This window comes from Dendrobates tinctorius, unplaced genomic scaffold, assembly GCF_039654945.1.
Source record: "Dendrobates tinctorius isolate UK_male_01 unplaced genomic scaffold, ASM3965494v1 ptg000211l, whole genome shotgun sequence".
Lineage (NCBI taxonomy): Eukaryota > Metazoa > Chordata > Amphibia > Anura > Dendrobatidae > Dendrobates > Dendrobates tinctorius.
This window is the reverse complement of record NW_027361878.1, coordinates 14,038,826-14,059,847: the sequence shown is the minus strand read 5'-3', so window position 1 is coordinate 14,059,847 and position 21,022 is coordinate 14,038,826. Positions and strand designations below refer to the sequence as shown.

The 21,022-nt window shown below is 46.6% G+C and overlaps 1 protein-coding gene across 3 annotated transcripts; it reads left to right on the top strand.

Moving 5' to 3' along the window:
* The first annotated feature begins 6,154 nt into the window (after positions 1-6,154).
* Positions 6,155-16,759, top strand: LOC141058278 (uncharacterized). Of its 3 annotated transcripts, none has more exons than XM_073554466.1 (3): positions 6,155-6,655; positions 6,820-7,230; positions 11,929-16,759. In XM_073554466.1, the coding sequence occupies exon 3, from the start codon at positions 14,877-14,879 to the stop codon at positions 16,266-16,268; it is 1,392 nt and encodes a 463-aa protein (XP_073410567.1). In that variant the 5' UTR covers positions 6,155-6,655; positions 6,820-7,230; positions 11,929-14,876; the 3' UTR covers positions 16,269-16,759. The 3 variants fall into 3 exon arrangements, with proteins under 3 accessions (XP_073410567.1, XP_073410565.1, XP_073410566.1); XM_073554464.1 differs by having other exon boundaries at positions 6,820-11,154; XM_073554465.1 differs by lacking the exon at positions 6,820-7,230.
* Positions 16,760-21,022: the final 4,263 nt, after the last annotated feature.

Genomic DNA, 21,022 nt, shown 5'->3' with positions numbered 1-21,022 from the left:
TAATCGTACCGACCCGAGGAATAAAGTTGCCTAATCACTAATACTGCACGAGGAACGGCGTAAAGAATAAAACCAATCTTTCACTTTTTGTGGATTTGTGCATTCTGCCTCCCAAGGATCGCAGTAAGGATCACAGCGTACTCAGGACAAATTGCACAACAACTTTTGGGGTCTAATTTCTCCTGTTACCCTTATGAAAATAAACATTTTGGGGCAAAAAAGATCATTTTTGTGGAAAAAAATGATTTTTTTATTTTCACGGCTCTACGTTATAAACTTCTGTGAAGCACTTGGGGGTTCAAAGTGCTCACCACCAGAGGCGTATCTAGGCTTTCTGGCACCCGGGGCAAGAATTCTGTTCGGCGCCCCCCCCCGCCAAGTACATATGCGACTTGCACACTTAGCCATGTACCCACGAGCTGCTCTTCCTAATGCTCTCAATGTTCAGTAAAAAACAGAGAAGCAGGAAGAGAAGCTCGTTGTCACAGGACCATAACTATGAAAATCGCATATGAGTGAAGTGTCTATATGATGACACTGGAACTTTCAGAGCTGAATTCTGACATTGCAGCTTCTGAATTCTCACAACGAATGCACTGCACACTTTTAGGATTCTCCCTTGCTGATGTACCGTCATGTCAGCACAAGTATGTGATTTATATACTTCTGGCCACATTCCGACTAGACGTGCCCGGCCTCGCTCTGTTCATTTTCATTGAGTGAGGCCACACATGTCTAGTCAGCATGTGACCGCATGTATGTAAATTACCGGCACGAGAGAATCCTGACAGCATTCAGTGAGCACTGTGAGAATTCAGAAGTCTGCAGTCACATAGAATGACTGCAGACTCAGCACAAACCTGGACAACCCCTGTAATGTTCCTAACAAATAAAAACATGAGAATTAGTCAGTATCACAAATAACATTTACATCCAGGTACCTTATAGATGACGTCGTCTCTGCAGTCGGTCTCCTTTTCTTCTTCTTGTCCAGACCCCATGATGAGTTTTCTCATCCACATCTCGTCTCTGCAGACTTCCATCTTCTCCGGTCTTCTGCAGCAAATCTCCACACGACGCCCTTAAAGACAGAAGTGTCATTATAATGCCCCTAAATAAAAATATCTGCAATATACTGTCTCCTCACACTATTCCCCTCTAGCATCCCACCTGTTCACCATACTGTCTCCTCATATATTTACCCCCTCACTCTCTATACTGTCTGCTCACACATATCCCTGACTGCCCATACTGTGTCCACTTACATTAACCCATTCGCTCCCCATACTGTCTGCACCAATCCCCCATACTGTTTCCTCATACATACTCTTTATTTTGTGTCCTCAAATCTCCCCACACATTAAATCCCCCCCATCCTCAATCCCCCACACACATTAAGTACCCCCCATCCCCACTCCAAATCCCGCCACACATTAACCCCCCATCCCCACTCCAAATCCCCCCACATTAACCCAATCCCCACTCATTAACCCCCATCAGCACTCCAAATCCCCCTACCCCAAATACCCCCACACATTAACCCCCATCCCCATTCATTAACCCCCACACACATTGACCCCCATCCCCACTCATTAACGCCCCCACACATTGACCCCCATCCCCACTCATTAACGCCCCCACACATTAACCCCCATCCCCATTCATTAACCCCCGCACACATTAACCCAATCCCCACTCATTAACCCCCATCACATTAAATAACCCCCATCTCCACTCCAAATCCCCCCACACATTAACCCCATGGCATCCCCACTCATTAACCCCCACACACATTAACCCCCATCCCCACTCTAAATACCCCCACACTTTAACCGCCATCCCCTCTACAAATCCCCCCCATCTCCACTCATTAACTCCCCCTCATCGCCCATCTTCGGTGGTTCTTCAGCTCCACAGTGGAGCACACTTACCACCAACGTTTGCTTTGGGCGCCGGGGAGTGACGTCAGCAGCGTGATCACATGACCTGATCACGCTGCTGACGTCGCTCTGGCCCGGCGGTCAGAGCTTCAATTGTACAGGCGTCTGTATAGACGCCAGTACAATTGTTCCCTGGGAGCCGGCACGCGCTCCTTCTCTGCGCCGGCTGTCAGCTTGACAGCCGACAGAGAACCGCCGACTCCCAGGCCGGGGGGGCGGCAGAACGCAGCCGCCGGGGGGAGACACTGCGGACCGCTGCATTAGGCGGCCCGACTGCGCCCCCCTGCTGGCTGCACCCGGGGCAACTGCCCCGGCTGCCCCCCCTAGATACGGCCCTGCTCACCACACATCTAGATAAGCTACATGGGGGGTCTACTTTCCAAAATGGTGTCAATTGTGGGGGGTTTCCAGTTTAGGCACATCAGGGGCTCTCCAAATGCAACATGACGCCCGCAGACCATTCCATCAAAGTCTGCATTCCAAAATGGCGCTCCTTCCCTTCTGAGCTCTGCCATATGCCCAAACAGTGGTTCCACCCCACATATAGGGTATCAGCGTACTCAGGACAAATTGTGCAAGAACTTTTGGGGTCCTATTTCTCCTGTTACCCTTGTGAAAATAAAAAATTGTGGGTAAAAAGATCACTTTTGTGGAAAAAAATGATTTTATTTTCACGGCTATACGTTATAAACTTCTGTGAAGCACTTAGGTTCAAAGTGCTCACCACACATCTAGATAAGCTCCTTGGGGGATCTAGTTTCCAAAATGGGGTCACTTGTGGGGGGTTTCCACTGTTTAGGTACATCAGGGGCTCTCCAAACGCAACATGGCGTCCGCTCTCGATTCCAGCCAATTTGATATTCAAAATCTCAAATGATGCTCCTTCCCTTCTGGGGACTGCTGTGCGCCTAAAGATTGGTCTGTCTCCACACATGGGGTATCAGTGTACTCAGAAGAAATTGCGCAACAAATATTGTGGTTCATTTTCTCCTGAAACCCTTGACAAATTAAAAACAAATTGTGTCCAAAGATAAATTTTGGGAAAAAAAGTTAGATGTTCATTTTTTCCTTCCACGTTGCTTCAATTCTTGTGAAGTACCTAAAGGGTTAATAAACTGCTTGAATGTGGTTTTGAGCACCTTGAGAGGTGCAGTTTTTAGAATGGTGTCACTTTTGGGTAATTTCTGCCATATTGCCCCTCCATGTGACTTCAAATATGATGTGGTCCCTAAAAAAAATGGTTTTGGAAATTTTGTTATAAAAATGAGAAATCGCTGGTCAACTTTTAACCCTTATAACTTCCTAACCAAAAAAATTTTGGTTCCAAAATTGTGCTGTTGTAAAGTAGACATGTGGGAAATGTTATTTATTAACTATTTTTTGTGACATCTCTCTGATTTAAAGGCATAAATATTAAAAGTTTGAAAATTGCAAAATTGTAAAAATTTTCGCCATACTTCCGTTTTTTCATAAATAAACGCAAGTCATATCAAAGAAATTTTACCACTAACATGAAGTACAATATGTCACGAAAAAAACATTCTCAGAATCGTCGGGATCCGTTGAAGAGTTTCAGAGTTATAAGCACATAAAGTGACAGGGGTCTGATTTAAAAATTAAGACCTGGTCTTTAACCTACAAAATCGCTTGGTCGTTAAGGGGTTAAACTGATGAAAGTAGGAGGAATCTGCTCTCCAAGTACATACTTGTGTCGGGAAGTAATCTTTCATAGCATGCGCCTCAGCGTTCAGTAGTGAACACTGCCTGCACATGCTCATAGGGCAAGGAGAAATTAATGAGCCGATGGCTGGCAAAATACAGCTGCCGGCACAATCACTTTGGTCCATGGGAATCTGGGGGCCGGAAAGAAGGTCATTGAGGTTCCTCATATTTGCTTTCCGATTACCATTCTAACCCAGTGCATAAGTGCAATGTTTAAGTACAGTGTCCTCTCTTAAATGGCTCAATAATTGTTCCTTCTATTCCATTTCATAACATGGCATCAAGCACATACAAAACTGGATAGAATTCAGGAAAAAAAAAAAATATACTCCCTCTCCAATCCCCAAATGTGATCAGATTTGTAAAAACTTACAAAAGCTTAAACTTCGATAAGCAGAAATCTGATACGCATATACACAAATCCAAATTTAAAACCTTTATAATAATAATCTCTTATGAATATATCTTTCATCCAGTGGAATATTTTATTGTGCAGGTTTTCTTTTCCTGTGGAAGAACTCTGGGATCTTAATGGTTGACTCTTTTTAATTGACAAACTGCATTAAAATCTGTTCCTTGTAAATATCTAGACAGTTATAAATGAGGCATTCGGGCAGTGTTCTCACACTCTATGTAGTCAAAATTGGCAGCACGGTGGCTCAGTGGTTAGCGCTGCTGGAGTCCTGGGTTCGAATCCCACCAAGGACAACATCTGCAAGGAGTTTGTATGTTCTCCCTGTGTTTGCGTGGGTTTCCTCCTGGCACTCCGGTTTCCTCCCACACTCACTCCAAAGACATACTGATAGGGAATTTAGATTGTGAGCCCCACCAGGGACAGTGATGAAAATATGTGCAAACTGTAAAGCGCTGCGGAATATGTTAGCGCTTTTATAAAAATTTATTATTATTATTATTATTATTTCCAACCTCATTATAAAATAACTCTAATGAAAATCTAAATATTGACACTTTCAAGTTTTGCGTTTTTTTTTTTTTTTTTCTAACCAAATGCCAGAAAGTCAGTCATAAAGTTATGGAAGTTTATAGGATGCCCTTCTCTTTACACCCCACGCCTAGTTTAGGATTAAAAAATAACAGTTTCACAACCTCCATATGTTAGTTAATATCTCCATAATATCCCAGAGTTTCCTCAGGTTTTGCTTTCAACCTGCACAGCCTCTATAAATTAGGAGAGGGAAAAAAAAGCAAAAGTCACTGGTGGTTGGCACTCCTGGCAAGTCAGGATTGGGTTCAAGTCCCTGCGGTGTCTTTGCTTTCTTGATCTCCATAGTGATACTAATTCCACTGGTGAAAGGGCCTTTATCTTATCAAAGATAATGTGGTTTGTGTAAAATGCTTACCTATCTAAGGTTTTCAAAACCCCAGCTGAGAGCAGCATTATGCAGGGGCAGAGACCCTGATTCCGGTGAATGTTCCTTACTGGGCTGCTTGCTGCAGTTTTGATTTAAAATAACTTTTCTCTACTGCAGATCTAGCGGTGCTCTAAATGCTGAGCTCACTATAACCCCGCCCACACTGATTGTACACAGAAAGCAGCCAATGTGCATAGGCTATTTTGTAAAAAAGAAAAAAAGCGGAATTTGGGTCTGTCTAACTATTCTGCTCGCAAATTAACTGGCAAAAACCTGTTTAATAGATTTCGTTTAACCTCCCTCCTCCTTGCATGTGCTGTATATGTACAGAGCTGCATTCCCACAAACCGCCGTACGTGTACTGCTTCGCTATCGGCAGGCTAATGCTGAGCAGCACCACGATCAAATGTGGATGTCTGCTCTGAGAGCCAACCATGCGTGCCAGTACCGATCGTGGGCATTTAAATCTCTGATGCTGCTGTCAACATCGAAATTGATGGGAATCGCAGAGGGAGGGAGCTATCTCTTTGCTCCCATCAGCACAATGCAATTGCAATCGTGCTATGCCAATGGTCTTCATTTTGACATTAGGCCGAAATATGGCCACGGGGTCTCCCAGAGACAGTGGCCTGTAAGCTCCTGCTCATAGCTTGAACTGACAGGCCGCCTCCCTGCCTGTGATGCACAGATCTATTTCTATGCATTACAAACGCATTGCAGAGTATTCGATCAGGGCAGGGCAAGTTGATGTCCCATCCTGGGACAATGTTTTTACAATTTTTAATAAAAAAAATAATCTCGAGAACAAAAAAATAAAAATAATCCAATACATTTATGTAAAAACAAAAAAAGGACATTTGGTATAGCCAAGTGGAACTACCCCACCTATAAAACAGTCCCACTAGCTAACCCTTTGAACGCCATAAAAAGACAAAAAACATGTTTTATCATAAGGTTGAACAAAAAGTGGAATAAAGCTCAATCAAAAAGACAAATGTAAATAAAAATAGTATAGCACAAAACATCATCTTGTCCTGTAAAAAACAAGTCGCCAAACAGCTCCATAAGCAGAAAAAGAAGTTGTAGCTCTCAGAATAAAGCAATGCAAAAATAATTTTTCTATAAAAGTTTGTGTAAAGGCGCCAAAACACAAAACTATATAAATGTGGTATCATTATAATTGTACTGGCCTGTAGAATAAAGCTGCCTTATCAATTTTACCATGCGCGGAACAACATTAAAAAACAAAACACAAAACAATTGCTGTATTGCTGGTTTTTCGCTCACCCATTGTTCTGTCTCCGAAATTTAATTCATAATCTTTGATTGTTTGAAATTATTTACAGTGATTTACTGGATAATATGCAGAATGTTCAGTTTTCCATAGATTCTATTGTTTTCATTGTTTCTGGCTCCCTCTAGTGGCAAAAGCCATAACCCGCAGTCTTATTGTGTTGTTTTACTTTCACTTCTGATGCTTGTATTTTTTCCCTCCGTTGCAGTGCATTCTGATAAGCTTTTGTAAAGGATTATGGTATTTTCCCTCCAGTTCTCCATTTTCCTTGAGCCGGCATTCAGGAAGCATCTCATTTCTCTTCTCCCCTTGTGAGCACATTGCTGGTATGTAGTCATGCTTCCTATATCTAATTCCTGTCCCATATTAGCCTGCTTAGTCCTTCCCCTGGTTAGCTATTACTGCAGATGTTGATTTACAATGTATTATGCATATAAGAATTCCTGATGTACCCTGTATTGACTGAGTGTATTTATATGTTTGCTTGTAGTTTCACTGCGCCAATATATCAAGTTCAATAAAAGCACAGACTCAACCTACAGTCTCCATATTGGACCCTGGTATAACGGTTTAGCTGATCTGTATAACTGCAAATAGTCTGCTTCATTCAGTGAGGACAGAACAGTGAAACAGAGGCCATCCAGCTAGTGGGAATTCAGAGAGAAGTCTTCCATCCTGCAGGGGCCAGTGAAACAGTGGCCATCCAGCTAGTGGAATTCAGGGAAAAGACAGCCTTCTATCCAGCTTGCAGGAACTAGTGAAACTACAGCCATCCATCTAGTGAGATTCAAGTCAACGGCTACACAGAGACTTAATACAGTTACAACAATCTCTGCACAGCCAAGCATTCCCCCCAAAACACCATGTCCAACAGATCCATACCTCCCAACTTTTGAAGAAGGTAAAGAGGGCAAATTTTAGGCCACACCCATAGCCAAACCCATTTCAAGCCACACCCATTTTCTCCTGTGTTCTATCTGTATTCCTCTGTCCACCCCAGACTCCTGTGTCCCCTCTGTACTCCTGTGTCCCCTCTGTACTCCTGTGTCCCCTCTGTACTCCTGTGTCCCCTCTGTACTCCTGTGTCCCCTCTGTACTCCTGTGTCCCCTCTGTACTCCTGTGTCCCCTCTGTACTCCTGTGTCCACCCCAGACTCCTGTGTCCCCTCTGTACTCCTCTGTCCACCCCAGACTTCTGTGTCCCCTCTGTACTCCTCTGTCCACCCCAAACTCCTGTGTCTACCCCAGACTCCTCTGTTCTCCTCTGTCCACCCCAGACTCCTCTGTCCCCTCTGTAGTCCTCTGTCCATCCCAGACTCCTCTGTCCCCTCTGTACTCCTCTGTCCATCCCAGACTCCTCTGTCCCCTCTGTACTCCTCTGTCTACCCCAGACTCCTCTGTCCACCCCTGACTCCTGTGTCCCCTCTGTACTCCTCTGTCCACCCCCGACTCCTGTGTCCCCTCTGTACTCCTCTGTCCACCCCCGACTCCTCTGTCCCCTCTGTACTCCTCTGTCCACCCCAAACTCCTGTGTCCCCTCTGTACTCCTCTGTCTACCCCAGACTCCTCTGTCCACCCCTGACTCCTGTGTCCCCTCTGTACTCCTCTGTCCACCCCCGACTCCTGTGTCCCCTCTGTACTCCTCTGTCCACCCCAAACTCCTGTGTCTACCCCAGACTCCTCTGTTCACCTCTGTCCACCCCAGACTTCTGTGTCCCCTCTGTACTCCTCTGTCTACCCCAGACTTCTGTGTCCCCTCTGTACTCCTCTGTCTACCCCAGACTTCTGTGTCCCCTCTGTACTCCTCTGTCTACCCCAGACTTCTGTGTCCCCTCTGTACTCCTCTGTCTACCCCAGACTTCTGTGTCCCCTCTGTACTCCTCTGTCTACCCCAGACTTCTGTGTCCCCTCTGTACTCCTCTGTCTACCCCAGACTCCTCTGTCCACCCCTGACTCCTGTGTCCCCTCTGTACTCCTCTGTCCACCCCCGACTCCTGTGTCCCCTCTGTACTCCTCTGTCCACCCCAAACTCCTGTGTCTACCCCAGACTCCTCTGTTCACCTCTGTCCACCCCAGACTTCTGTGTCCCCTCTGTACTCCTCTGTCTACCCCAGACTTCTGTGTCCCCTCTGTACTCCTCTGTCTACCCCAGACTTCTGTGTCCCCTCTGTACTCCTCTGTCTACCCCAGACTTCTGTGTCCCCTCTGTACTCCTCTGTCCACCCCCGACTCCTGTGTCCCCTCTGTACTCCTCTGTCTACCCCAGACTCCTCTGTCCACCCCTGACTCCTGTGTCCCCTCTGTACTCCTCTGTCCACCCCCGACTCCTGTGTCCCCTCTGTACTCCTCTGTCCACCCCAAACTCCTGTGTCTACCCCAGACTCCTCTGTTCACCTCTGTCCACCCCAGACTTCTGTGTCCCCTCTGTACTCCTCTGTCTACCCCAGACTTCTGTGTCCCCTCTGTACTCCTCTGTCTACCCCAGACTTCTGTGTCCCCTCTGTACTCCTCTGTCTACCCCAGACTTCTGTGTCCCCTCTGTACTCCTCTGTCTACCCCAGACTTCTGTGTCCCCTCTGTACTCCTCTGTCTACCCTCTGTACTCCTCTGTCTACCCCAGACTTCTGTGTCCCCTCTGTACTCCTCTGTCCACCCCCGACTCCTGTGTCCCCTCTGTACTCCTCTGTCTACCCCAGACTCCTCTGTCCACCCCTGACTCCTGTGTCCCCTCTGTACTCCTCTGTCCACCCCCGACTCCTGTGTCCCCTCTGTACTCCTCTGTCCACCCCAAACTCCTGTGTCTACCCCAGACTCCTCTGTTCACCTCTGTCCACCCCAGACTTCTGTGTCCCCTCTGTACTCCTCTGTCTACCCCAGACTTCTGTGTCCCCTCTGTACTCCTCTGTCTACCCCAGACTTCTGTGTCCCCTCTGTACTCCTCTGTCTACCCCAGACTTCTGTGTCCCCTCTGTACTCCTCTGTCTACCCCAGACTTCTGTGTCCCCTCTGTACTCCTCTGTCCACCCCAGACTTCTGTGTCCCCTCTGTACTCCTCTGTCCATCCCAGACTCCTCTGTCCCCTCTGTACTCCTCTGTCCATCCCAGACTCCTCTGTCCCCTCTGTACTCCTCTGTCTACCCCAGACTCCTCTGTCCACCCCCGACTCCTGTGTCCCCTCTGTACTCCTCTGTCCACCCCCGACTCCTGTGTCCCCTCTGTACTCCTCTGTCTACCCCAGACTTCTGTGTCCCCTCTGTACGCCTCTGTCTACCCCAGACTTCTGTGTCCCCTCTGTACTCCTCTGTCTACCCCAGACTTCTGTGTCCCCTCTGTACTCCTCTGTCTACCCCAGACTTCTGTGTCCCCTCTGTACTCCTCTGTCTACCCCAGACTTCTGTGTCCCCTCTGTACTCCTCTGTCCACCCCAAACTCCGGTGTCTACCCCAGACTCCTCTGTTCACCTCTGTCCACCCCAGACTTCTGTGTCCCCTCTGTACTCCTCTGTCTTCCCCAGACTTCTGTGTCCCCTCTGTACTCCTCTGTCCACCCCAGACTCCTGTGTCCCCTCTGTACTCCTCTGTCCACCCCAGATGCCTCTGTCCCTTCTGTCCACCCCAGACTCCTCTGTCCCCTCTAGTCCTCTCTGGACTCCTTTCGCTCCCTCAGACTCCTCAGTCCCCTCTGGACTCATCTGACCCCTCTAGTCCTCTGTCCCCTCCGGACTTCTCTCTCTCCCCCAGACTCCTCTCTGTCCCCTCCAGACTCCTCTCTGTCCCCTCCAGACCTCTCTGTCCCAGAGACTCCTGTCCCCCCCCCCCAGACTCGGCGTGTTCCGTGTACCTGAGCGCCTAACCGCGTCCTCACAGCACCACACGCTCTCTGGGCACTTGCATGACCGGGGTGCGTCTCCTTGGTGATATACGGTAGCTGTAGTTCCGGGTTCTTGCTTCCTGGGGCTGGGCTGGGGGTGAGCTCTGTGCTCCCTGTGGATGTGACGCGGCGATCCCCGCACTGTGCTGGCTGACCTCTGCTGTATTTTGCGGTCATGCGATCGCGGGATAGAAAGCTTCCCGGCCGGGACGGCGGGATAAGGACCAGAAATCAGGTCTGTCCCGCGGGAATCGGGAGGGTTGGGACCTATGCACAAATCACACAAGACAAAATGTTACTTCCGTCTCCTCAAAGACTACATCCATCAGCAGCGCGGTCACCATTGCCCGCGCAAATGCTGAAGCTGCCAAAATGCGACCACACTATGCTGTAGAAGAGATGGATCTTAAATTAGAGAAAGCACGCCTAGAAGATCAAGAGAGAAAGTCACACATAGACAGAGAAGTCATGTTTTTCATAAACGCAAGTCATGAGATGAACAAGAGAGAAGGTTATGCATAGAGAGAGATGAGCAAGAGAGAAAGACGCAGTTAGAGAAGGCACGTGTGGATGCCGCCTTAGAGAGCCTAGCAGTAAAAAGAGAAGCTGCTGCAGCAATAGCCGAAGCAGAATCGCTAGAAGCCGCGCAAAACCCTGAGCTGCATAGCCGAAGCAGTACGTCAAGTCTGAAGTTGCCACTGCAAGATTCACCACAATGCACATCTCAGTATGTTAATGAACTTCCCGATCCAAACTATAACCAAGAACACGACCTCTCCAGTGAAGCGAGTAAGAGTCCTCATGAGGCTCAGCTCCAGGAAAACATGGAGCAAAACAATTCTGCTAATGACTACCTTGCCCCTCGCCAGGCAACCAACATGAATCACCTTGCTGACACCGCACGTCAGACTGAAGCAATACGACACTGGCTGGCGCCACCCTGAGGATACTAACAGGTATGAACACACCTCACATCACTATCAGGGTGACCCATCATCAGCATACTCTGCTGACATCCGGTTCACAACAGAATTTGCTAAGTTCTTCACACGACGTGAACTGGTTGCCAAGGGACTCATGAAATTCATTGAGCAAGCTGAAGGTTACAGAGCTTGGGAAAGCTTCCTTCCAAAATGTCACTAGAGACTTGGGGCTACAACAAAGGGAAGAGATAGACCTCTTAGTCAAATACCTAGGAGAAGTCAGTCAAACACGCAGTAAGGATCAGAGACATTAATATAAATCACCCTGAAATTGGCCTCAAAGAGATCTGGAAGAGGCTGGATGAGTGTTACGGCTCAGCAGAGGTAATAGAGAGAACCTTGTTCAAAAGAATCAATGACTTTCCTAAAATATCTAACAAAGGTCTCCAGAAACTTGGAGAACTAAGTGACCTGCTAAAAGAAGTCCTAGTTGCCAAACGTGAAGGTGACCTACAAGAACTTGCATTCCTTGGTACAGCCAAGGGTGTTAACCCTATAGTCCAAAAGTTGCCCTACAATGTACAAGAGAGGTGGCTCACACATGGTTGCACGTACAAATACAAACACAGTATTCCATTCCCTCCCTTCTCTGTTTTTGTAGACTTTATACACAAACAAGCGACAATCAGAAATGATCCCAGCTTTTACTTTGCAATGTCATGCCACACCGTCACCAGCTGCAAATCCACGCACAACGTCTGTGGCAGTGCACAAGACTTATGTTTCTTCTCCAATTTTCAATTACAGGTCTGCTGGCGGTTCCCAGTCAGAGACAAAGGTGCAGGACCCTGACAAGCAGTGCCCGCTCCATCAGAAGCCTCATCCTCTCCTGAAATGCAGAGCCTTCAGGGGAAAATCTATGCCAGATCGCAGAAGCTTCCTGAAAGAGAACGGTATCTGTTACAAGTGCTGCTTGTCCACAACTCATCTCGCCAATCGCAAGGTCCGTGTAAAATGCACAGAATGTGGTACCACAGATCACAACACTGCTCTACACCCTGACCCAGCTCCATGGAGTGCACAAAACACGCCAACTGACAGTGAGCATGGCGGGGAGGAAAGGAACACTGATGCAGCTACGCCAGAGATCACTTCGCAATGTACTTAAGTCTGTAAAGGGACAATAGACAGTAGGTCCTGTTCAAAAATATACCTCGTCAGAGGGTATCCAATGGGTCATAGAGAAAAAGCTGTAAGACTGTATGCTATATTGGATGATCAAAGTAATCGATCCTTGGCTAGATCAACATTCTTTGACCTATTCAACATCAAAGGGCTAAGCACCCCCTACTCATTAAAGACGTGTGCAGGTACTGTGACAACAGCAGGCAGGAAAGCTACTGACTACCAAATTAAGTCCTTAGACGGACAATTCTGCCTACCACTACCTACAATCATCAAGTGTAATCGAATCCCAGACAATAGATCTGAAATCCCTACGCCAGATGTGGCAATCCATCACGCTCACTTAAAACGCATAGCACACATTATACCGTAACTCGACCATCAGGCCCAGATAATACTGCTGTTGGGAAGAGATATCCTACAGGTTCATAAAGTGAGAAGTCATATCAATGGATTCCACAATGCACCCTATGCTGTGAATTCTCTTTCTGGGCTCCCACTAGTTAGTGGTTACTGAAGGTAGTGGAGCTGGTCAGATTGACAGAGGTGTTGCGAGTTCTGTTTCTGGGCTCCCTCTGGTGGTTACTGGAGGTAGTGGAGCTGGTCAGATTGACAGAGGCTTGCCACCTGATAATGATGATGACGATTGGAGATCTGGGGTTTCTGACTGGAGTATTTAAGACAGCTGACTTCCTTCAATCCCTGCTGGTGATTGTCTTCCTGTGCCTTCTGAGGTCTGATGTCTCCTGCTCTGTTCCTGCATGGTTCAGCTAAATGGTTCATTTGCTAATCTTTTTGCATTTGATCTGGTTTTGTCTATCTCTGCTTTGTGCAGGTCAGCATGCTCCTGCTGGGGCTGTGCTGGATCACTGCCCATATGTTACTGCTTTTGTCAGTTTGTTCTGTCCCCTGTTATATTGGTCTCTTTTTGCTTTGCTTTCAGTATATGCTAGAGTGCTGATATAGTGGGGGCGAAGTCGTGTGACTTCAGTGTTTTTTGTGCATCAGACGTGTTGGATTTTTCAGGGTTTTTGCGTGATTGCAGACAGTGTCTTTCCTTTCCTGTCCTGTCTAGTCAGTTTGGGCCCCATCATTTGCTCAGTCTATTTTTCTGCCTGCGTTTGTGTTTTCATCTTGTCTCACTGATAATATATGTTTGGGGGCCGTCTATTCCTTTGGGCTCTGCTCCGGGTCAGATAAGATTTCACCTTTCTTGCTTTAGGCTGAGTTAGCTCTCCGGCTGTGCCGAGGCGTCTAGGGCATCGTAGGTACGCTCCACGGCTACTGCTAGTTGTGTGGATAGGATCAGGGGTCTGCAATCCGCTTAGTTACCAACCTCTCTGGTTTTCTGGTGGCTTAGCCTGGTCCTGCTATCCTCCTCGGTGACCCATTCATAACACTATGCCCAAAAGCTAGGCCTAGGATAGGTCATAATAGGAAACGTATGCTTGGGACGCATGCACGCCCCATCTTCTGAGACAAGCATGCTAACAAATACAGTGGAGAAAGGACGCTCATCTCTGTTTCAACCTTGCAACGAGTTCTATGTCAAAGAACTACCACACAGCATCCAACTACCCAATCATCTAATAGACTTTACTCATGACAGCAGTATTGTGTCAGGAAGCTATGAGGATCAGTTAGGGTGCACAGTCTTCCAGAGAACTAAGCAAGACAACCAAGTGGCAATGTCGGTATAGGACAAGTTGTTCTTAGAGGTAATGGACAAGGGACTTGTAAAAGATGAGACCAACGCCTGGGTCGCACCTCTTCCCTTCAGAACCCACAGACCACGTCTACCGAACAACAGAAATCAAGCATTAAAACGTTTCTCCTCTTATAAACATAATCTGCAAAAGAAACCAGAGATGAAAGATCACTTTTTCTCCTTCATGTCAAAGATTTTTTAAAACTGCCACGCAGAGCTAGCTCCCACTCTCAAAGACTCTGAAGAATGCTGGTTCCTACCCATGTTTGGAGTATACTACCCTAAGAAACCGGGCCAGGTTAAAGTGGAGTTTGACTCCAGTGCGAAGTTTGGTGATATCTCCCTGAATGATGTTCTACTAACAGGACCAGACCTCAATAACAAACTTCTGGGATTACTTATGCGCTTCCGTAAGGATTCCATTGCCTTCATCGCTGACATCCAACAAATGTTCCATTGTTTCCTTGTGAGAGACAGGAACTTCCTAAGATTCTTCTGGTACAGAGACAATGATCCTACTAAAGAGGTCACAGAGTATCGCATGAGAGTGCACATCTTTGGCAATAGTCTTTCACCTGCAGTTGCCATTTATGGACTCAAAAGGTCGGCTCAAGAAGGAGAAACAGAATACGGATCAGATGTCAGACAATTCATAGAAAAAGACTTTTATGTTGATGACTGTCTGAAAGCCATGCCTTCAAATGAGACTGCCATCAGTCTTCTCAGGAGAGCCTAAGAGATGCTTGCTTGCTCTAACATCAGGCTTCGCAAAATAGCCTCAAACAGCCAAGAACTCATGAAAGCATTCCCTTCTCAAGACTTGTGTAACAGTCTCAAATACCTGTAGTCAGATCCCAAACCAATGCAACGCAGCCTCGGGCTTCTCTGGAATCTACAGTCAGACACTTTCACCATTCAGCTCAGCCAGGAAGAAAAGCATTTCACACACAGAGGTGTCCTGTCTACTATCAACAGTCTGTATGATCCCTTGGGTTTCGCAGCTCCTGTTACTATACAAGGCAAAGCTCTATTAAGAAACTTAACTAAGAAGACATCTGACTGGGATGCACCTCTGCCACCTCATAAGAAAAGCCAGTGGGAAGTATGGAAGAAGTCTTTAGCAGGCCTCTCCAACCTGAATGTGCCAAGACCATACACCCCTGTGCCGTCTACAGAAATGCAAAGCCAAAGTCTGTACGTATTTGCAGATGCTTCTGTCAAAGCAATTGCTGCTGTTGCCTATCTCAAAACTGTGGACTCCAAATGTCAGAGCCACATTGGATTCGTTATGGGGAAAGCCAAACTTCCTGCACAACCAGAGCACACTATACCAAGGTTAGAGCTTTGTGCTGCAGTCTTAGCAGTTGAGTTAGCAGAGTTAATCGCATCCGAGATGGATATTGACCTGACACAAGCCGAGTTCTACTCAGACAGCAAATTAGTCCTGGGATGCATCCACAATGAAACTAGACGATTCTATGTTTATGTCAACAACAGAGTGCTACGAATTAGGAGATCAGTTCACCCAAAACAGTGGCAATACATTCCCACAGACCAAAATCCTGCAGATCACGCAACTAGAGCAGTTGATGCAAGTCGACTAAGAAGCACAACATGGCTCTCAGGGCCAAAATTATTGTACACTGAGGAACGTTTTCCAGACACCTTTGAACTAGTGAGAGAGAACTCAGATGCTGAAATCCGCCCTCAGGTGTCTACACTTCATACAATGACTCCAGCTACTCTTACCCTGAAAACAGGACTATCCAGTGCCCCTCCAGGAGGATTCGACGCCAAGGACCTCTACAAGTGCCAATGGAGACAGGTACAAAGTTTTTCAAATACTTTCTGGGACAGGTGGTGCAAACAATATTTGTCTACCCTGCAGCCACGTACGAAGTGGCAATCTGCCAGGCCTAATCTGGGCACTGGTGACCTCGTCCTTGTGAAAGACTGTCAAGTTCACCGAAACCAGTGGCCACTTGGTCTAGTGACCGCAACATTCCCAAGTAAGGATGGCAATGTACGCAAAGTTGAACTGAGGATGGCCAAAGGGAATGAACTTAAGACGTTCTCCAGACTGGTAACTAAACTGGTCCTATTGTTCTCTTCAGAGAGTAAGGATAGTGACATCCATAGATGCCAGACGGGGAGTGTTCTGTCTCTGACATTTAATTCATTATCTTTGATTGTCTGTTTGAAAATATTTACAGTGATTTACTGGAGAATATACAGAATGTTCAGTTTTCCATAGATTCTATTGTTTTCATTGTTTCTGGCTCCCTCTAGTGGCCAGAGTCATAACCCGCAGTCTTGTTCTGTTGCTTTACTTTCACTTCTGATGCTCGTATTTTTTTCCCTCCGTTGCAGTGCATTCTGGTAAGCTTTTGCAGTGCAATCTGGTAAGGTTGCAATGGATTCTGGTAAACTTTTGTAAAGGATTATTGTATTTTCCCTCCAGTTCTCCATTTTCCTTCAGCCTGCATTCAGGAAGCATCTAATTTCTCTTCTCCCCTTGTGAGCACATCGCTGGTATGTAGTCATGCTTCCTGTATCTAATTCCTGTCCCAGATTAGCCTGCTTAGTTAGTCCTTCCCCTGGTTAGCTATTACTGCAGATGTTGATTTACAATTTATTATGTATATAAGAATTCCTGATGTACCCTGTATTGACTGAGTGTATCTATATGTTTGCTTGTAGTTTCACCGCGCCAATATATCAAGTTCAATAAAAGCACAGACTCAACCTACAGTCTCCTTATTGGACCCTGGTATAGCGGTTTAGCTGATCTGTATAACTGCAAATAAAGTCTGCTTCATTCAGTGAGGACAGAACACCCATGACCGCACCATCTGAGAGGATTTGCTCATCCACGACAAGAAAGCTACTGAAATAAAATGGCGGCACCTCTCCTCCACATCAGTTCGGTTTTCTGTCCTTGATGGGAGACTTAAAGTAGAAGATGAAAGAATGTCCCAGGCCTGACTCGGGGGCTGTGGGAACGGCTTACCTGGCCACGGCACTTGAGTCGGCCAAGAAGCACCACCCCAGGGCTTTAAATGGCTAATGCAGGAGGAAAGTATCATCAGCAAGATCTGCTGCTAACATGCTCGGGTCTGCACACACACACTGCTATCCACAAGATAGTGGGACCTGTCGTGCTGTGCGTCAGGTGAATACAAGGAAGAGGCCGACCCCTGAGCATGGGGCCGTCATATGGTGTGCCCGGAGTACAACAGTGCCTGGTAAGCTGGTAATCGTCTGGTGCATGCGCACGACCCGCCACAAGATGGCACGCCCTGTCGCCCAGCACGCTAGGCAGGTTACATAGGCCTGATACGTCATGCGGTCAGGTGACATACTGGAATCGATCTCATTTCCAGAGGTCGGGGGAGGCAGGAAGACACTAAAGGCCCCATCTCACTAAGCGATCTCGGTAGCGAGATCGCTGCTGAGTCACAACTTTTGTGACGTAACAGCGATCTCACCAGCGAGATCGCTATGTGTGACAGCGATCAGCGAGCGGCCCCCCTGCCGGTATCGCTGATCGCTGCAAGAAATCTCTGAACATTTCTTTGGTCGCTGGTCTCCCGCTGACCAGCATGCATCGCTGTGTGTGACAGGCGGGAGACCAGCGATCAGGTGTAAAAAATAATAAAAAAAATAAAAAATATAGTTATTCTCACCTTCCGACATCCCGTTCAGCCATCCTGCCTCTCTCCACGCTCCGGTCCCAGTGATCCATTGCACAAATGACCGCGAGACTTTATTCCTCGAGACCGTGACATCTCGCGGTCATTTGTGCAAAGGTTCACTGGGACAGGAGCGTGGAGAGAGGCAGGATGGCTGAACGCGACGTCAGAAGGTGAGAATAACTATATTTTTTATTTTGATTCTATTTTTTTCAGCGATGGCCAGCGATGCCGGGCGCTCGGCATTGCTGTGCTGATCGCTGGTGAAGCTGTCTGTGTGACAGCTCACCAGCGATCACATAGCAACTTACTAGCGATCCTGACACCTTGATATCGGTGTCGGGATCGCTGGTGTGTCGCTTAGTGTGACGGGGCCTTAAGACACCACGTTAAGAGGTGCAAGACCAGGTGGAGGTTGTTATGCTCCATCTCTCTATTATGGAGGAACAGCAGCAGCAGCGTCAGCCGCATCATCAAAGAAGTGATTGCACCGATGGCAGTTGCATGAGTAAGAGTTGCAGTAAGACCAGCCAGAGGTCCAGAGACTCCAGGAAGGAACAACCCTGTGACCCAATACAGCCTAAAGATCAGGCATCCTTGACTAAAAAAAAATAAAAAATTTGAGCTTGGCTTGAGTAGGTACACATGCAGCACATAAATGCATGTTCACATGGGCCATAAAACCTACATAAGACAAAATGAGCAAAAACCCTATTTGCAGCCAAGGCAACTTGGTCCCCTTCTTCAACCTTCTATAAACACTACAGGCTGGACTTGTCCACAACTGATCTATCTTTTGGTAAAAGTGTTCTACAAGCGGTGGTCCCTCCCTAAGGTGGATTGTTATTCTATATAAACTCTCAGGTGGTGCTGTCTTAGGTAATGGGAAAGTTCTAAGCTTACCGTATATACTCGTGTATAAGCCGACCCCCACCCTTAATTTTACCACAAAAAAGCTGGGAAAACTTATTGACTCGCATATAAGCCTGGGGTGGAAAATGCAGCAGCTACTGGTAAATTTCAAAAATAAAAATAGATACCAATAAAAGTAAAATTAATTGAGACATCAGTAGGTTAAATGCTTTTGAATATCCATATTGAATCAGGAGCCCCATATAATGCTCCATACAGTTCATGATGGGCCCCATAAGATGCTCCATACAAAATACACCCCATATAATGCACAAAGGTTAATAATGCCCCCATAAGATGCTCCATAGAATAATATGCCCCATATAATGCTCCATAAAGGTTATGGCCCCATAAGATGCTCCATAGATTATGCCCGCATATACTGCTCCATAGATTATGCCCCCATATACTGCTCCATAGATTATGCCCTCATATGCTGCTCCATAGATTATGCCCCCATATGCTGCCTCATAGAATGTCCCATATGCTGCCCCATAGTCTATGCCCCATATGCTGCTCCATAGACTATGCCCCCATATGCTGCTTCATAGAATATGCCCTCATATGCTGCCCCCATAAGATGCTCCATATATTATGCCCCCATATGCTGCTGCAAAAAAAAAAATGCCATACTCGCCTCTCCTGCTCAGGACCCGGCACCTGAGATATTCACCTGTCTGGGGTCCATTGCTGCTCACTGCTGTCTGCGCGTCATCTGTCAGTGACTGTTCAGCCAGCAGAGGGTGCGGCGCACATGAACCATGACACCGCGCCCCCTGCTGGCTAAACGTCACAGACACAGGAAGCAGCAGACAGTGATGGACCCCGGACAGGTGAATATCGCTATACTTACCCCCTCCTGGCGCGGTCTCTGCAGCCCCGTTTCTCCACTGTCTCCCTTCCTGCCTTCAGTGGTCACGTGATACCGCTCATTACACTCATGAATATGCACATATTCATGAGGTTAATGAGCGCTACTACGTGACCGCTGAAGGTAGGAAGAGAGACCATGGAGAAGTGGGGGGGCTGCAGAGACTGCGCCGGGGGTAAGTATGATCTCTGACACCCCCGCTCCCCCTCTGACCCCCAGGTATATGACTCGTGTATAAGCCAAGCCCAAAAAAATGGGCTGAAAATCTCATATTATACACGAGTTTAAACGGTACTTACTAATGGGATTTTATAGAGCCTATGACAGCACCCTTATATCCCCCCCATCACCAACTGGGGTGCACTTTTTCAGGTGGAGTGATTAAAATTAAGAGTGATGATGATAATTATGTGTAGGTATATACTAATTGCTTGGAGGTCCTCTGATGCTCTGCAAACCAACTAATGCGAAGGAGAGGTGCTGCCCTTTTATTTAGGTGGGTTTCCTGTCCGGGATGGGTGGGTCTTCTCTCAGGTGGTGCTGTCATGGGCGGTGGAAAATCTCATTGCATTACCAGTAAATAACTTAGATTTTTGTTCACTCTGCCTCCCAAAAATCAGAACAGAAAGCGATCAAAAAATGTCATGTGCCCGAAAATCATACCAATAAAAATGTCAACTTGTCCTGCAAAAAAACAAACCCTTTTAAATACATTAGATAGGACTGCTCCGAGATGGGTTACCGTGACGTTGGTGGAGTGGCTTAGTATACATTTTTTGCAAAAAAACGTATCAACTAAATACCCTGTTTTTGTTATCTTTTTACTAGCACTTGCTGACTACTGTTATATATTTTTTACAGCAGAGTATTTTTGCACGTTTGTCATACTGTGTCTTTTGTTTGTGTTTCAGTCTTTGGGTGGTGTGAACATTGTCCAACCGACCTGTTCACTTGTGAGCATGTCACATGTGTTTTTAATCTATTAGTTTCTTGTTTAGGCAAGGTTTGGGAGAATCCCGCCCCTCTCGTGTGACAAGCACATAAAGAGCCGTCTTTCACCGCGTGCCCACATCAGGAAGCGCCTTTGTGAATCCTGCTCATATAGGTACTGTTCACATGATCAGGTTTTAAATACATTAGATAGGACTGGTCCGAGATGGGTTACCGTGACGTTGGTGGAGTGGCTTAGTATACATTTTTTGCAAAAAACATATCAACTAAATAACCTGTTTTTGTTATCTTTTTACTAGCACTTGCTGACTACTGTTATATATCTTTACAGCAGAGTATTTTTGCACATTTGTCATACTGTGTTTTTTGTTTGTGTTTCAATAAGTAACTTAGATTTTTGTTCACTCTGCCTCCCAAAAATCAGAATAGAAAGCGATCAAAAAATGTCATGTGCCCGAAAATCATACCAATAATAATGTCAACTTGTCCTGCAAAAAAACAAACCCTCATATTACCCTTCAGCCAAAATATGGAAAAATTATACATATCAAAATATGGGGATGCAAAAACTTGTTTTTGCAA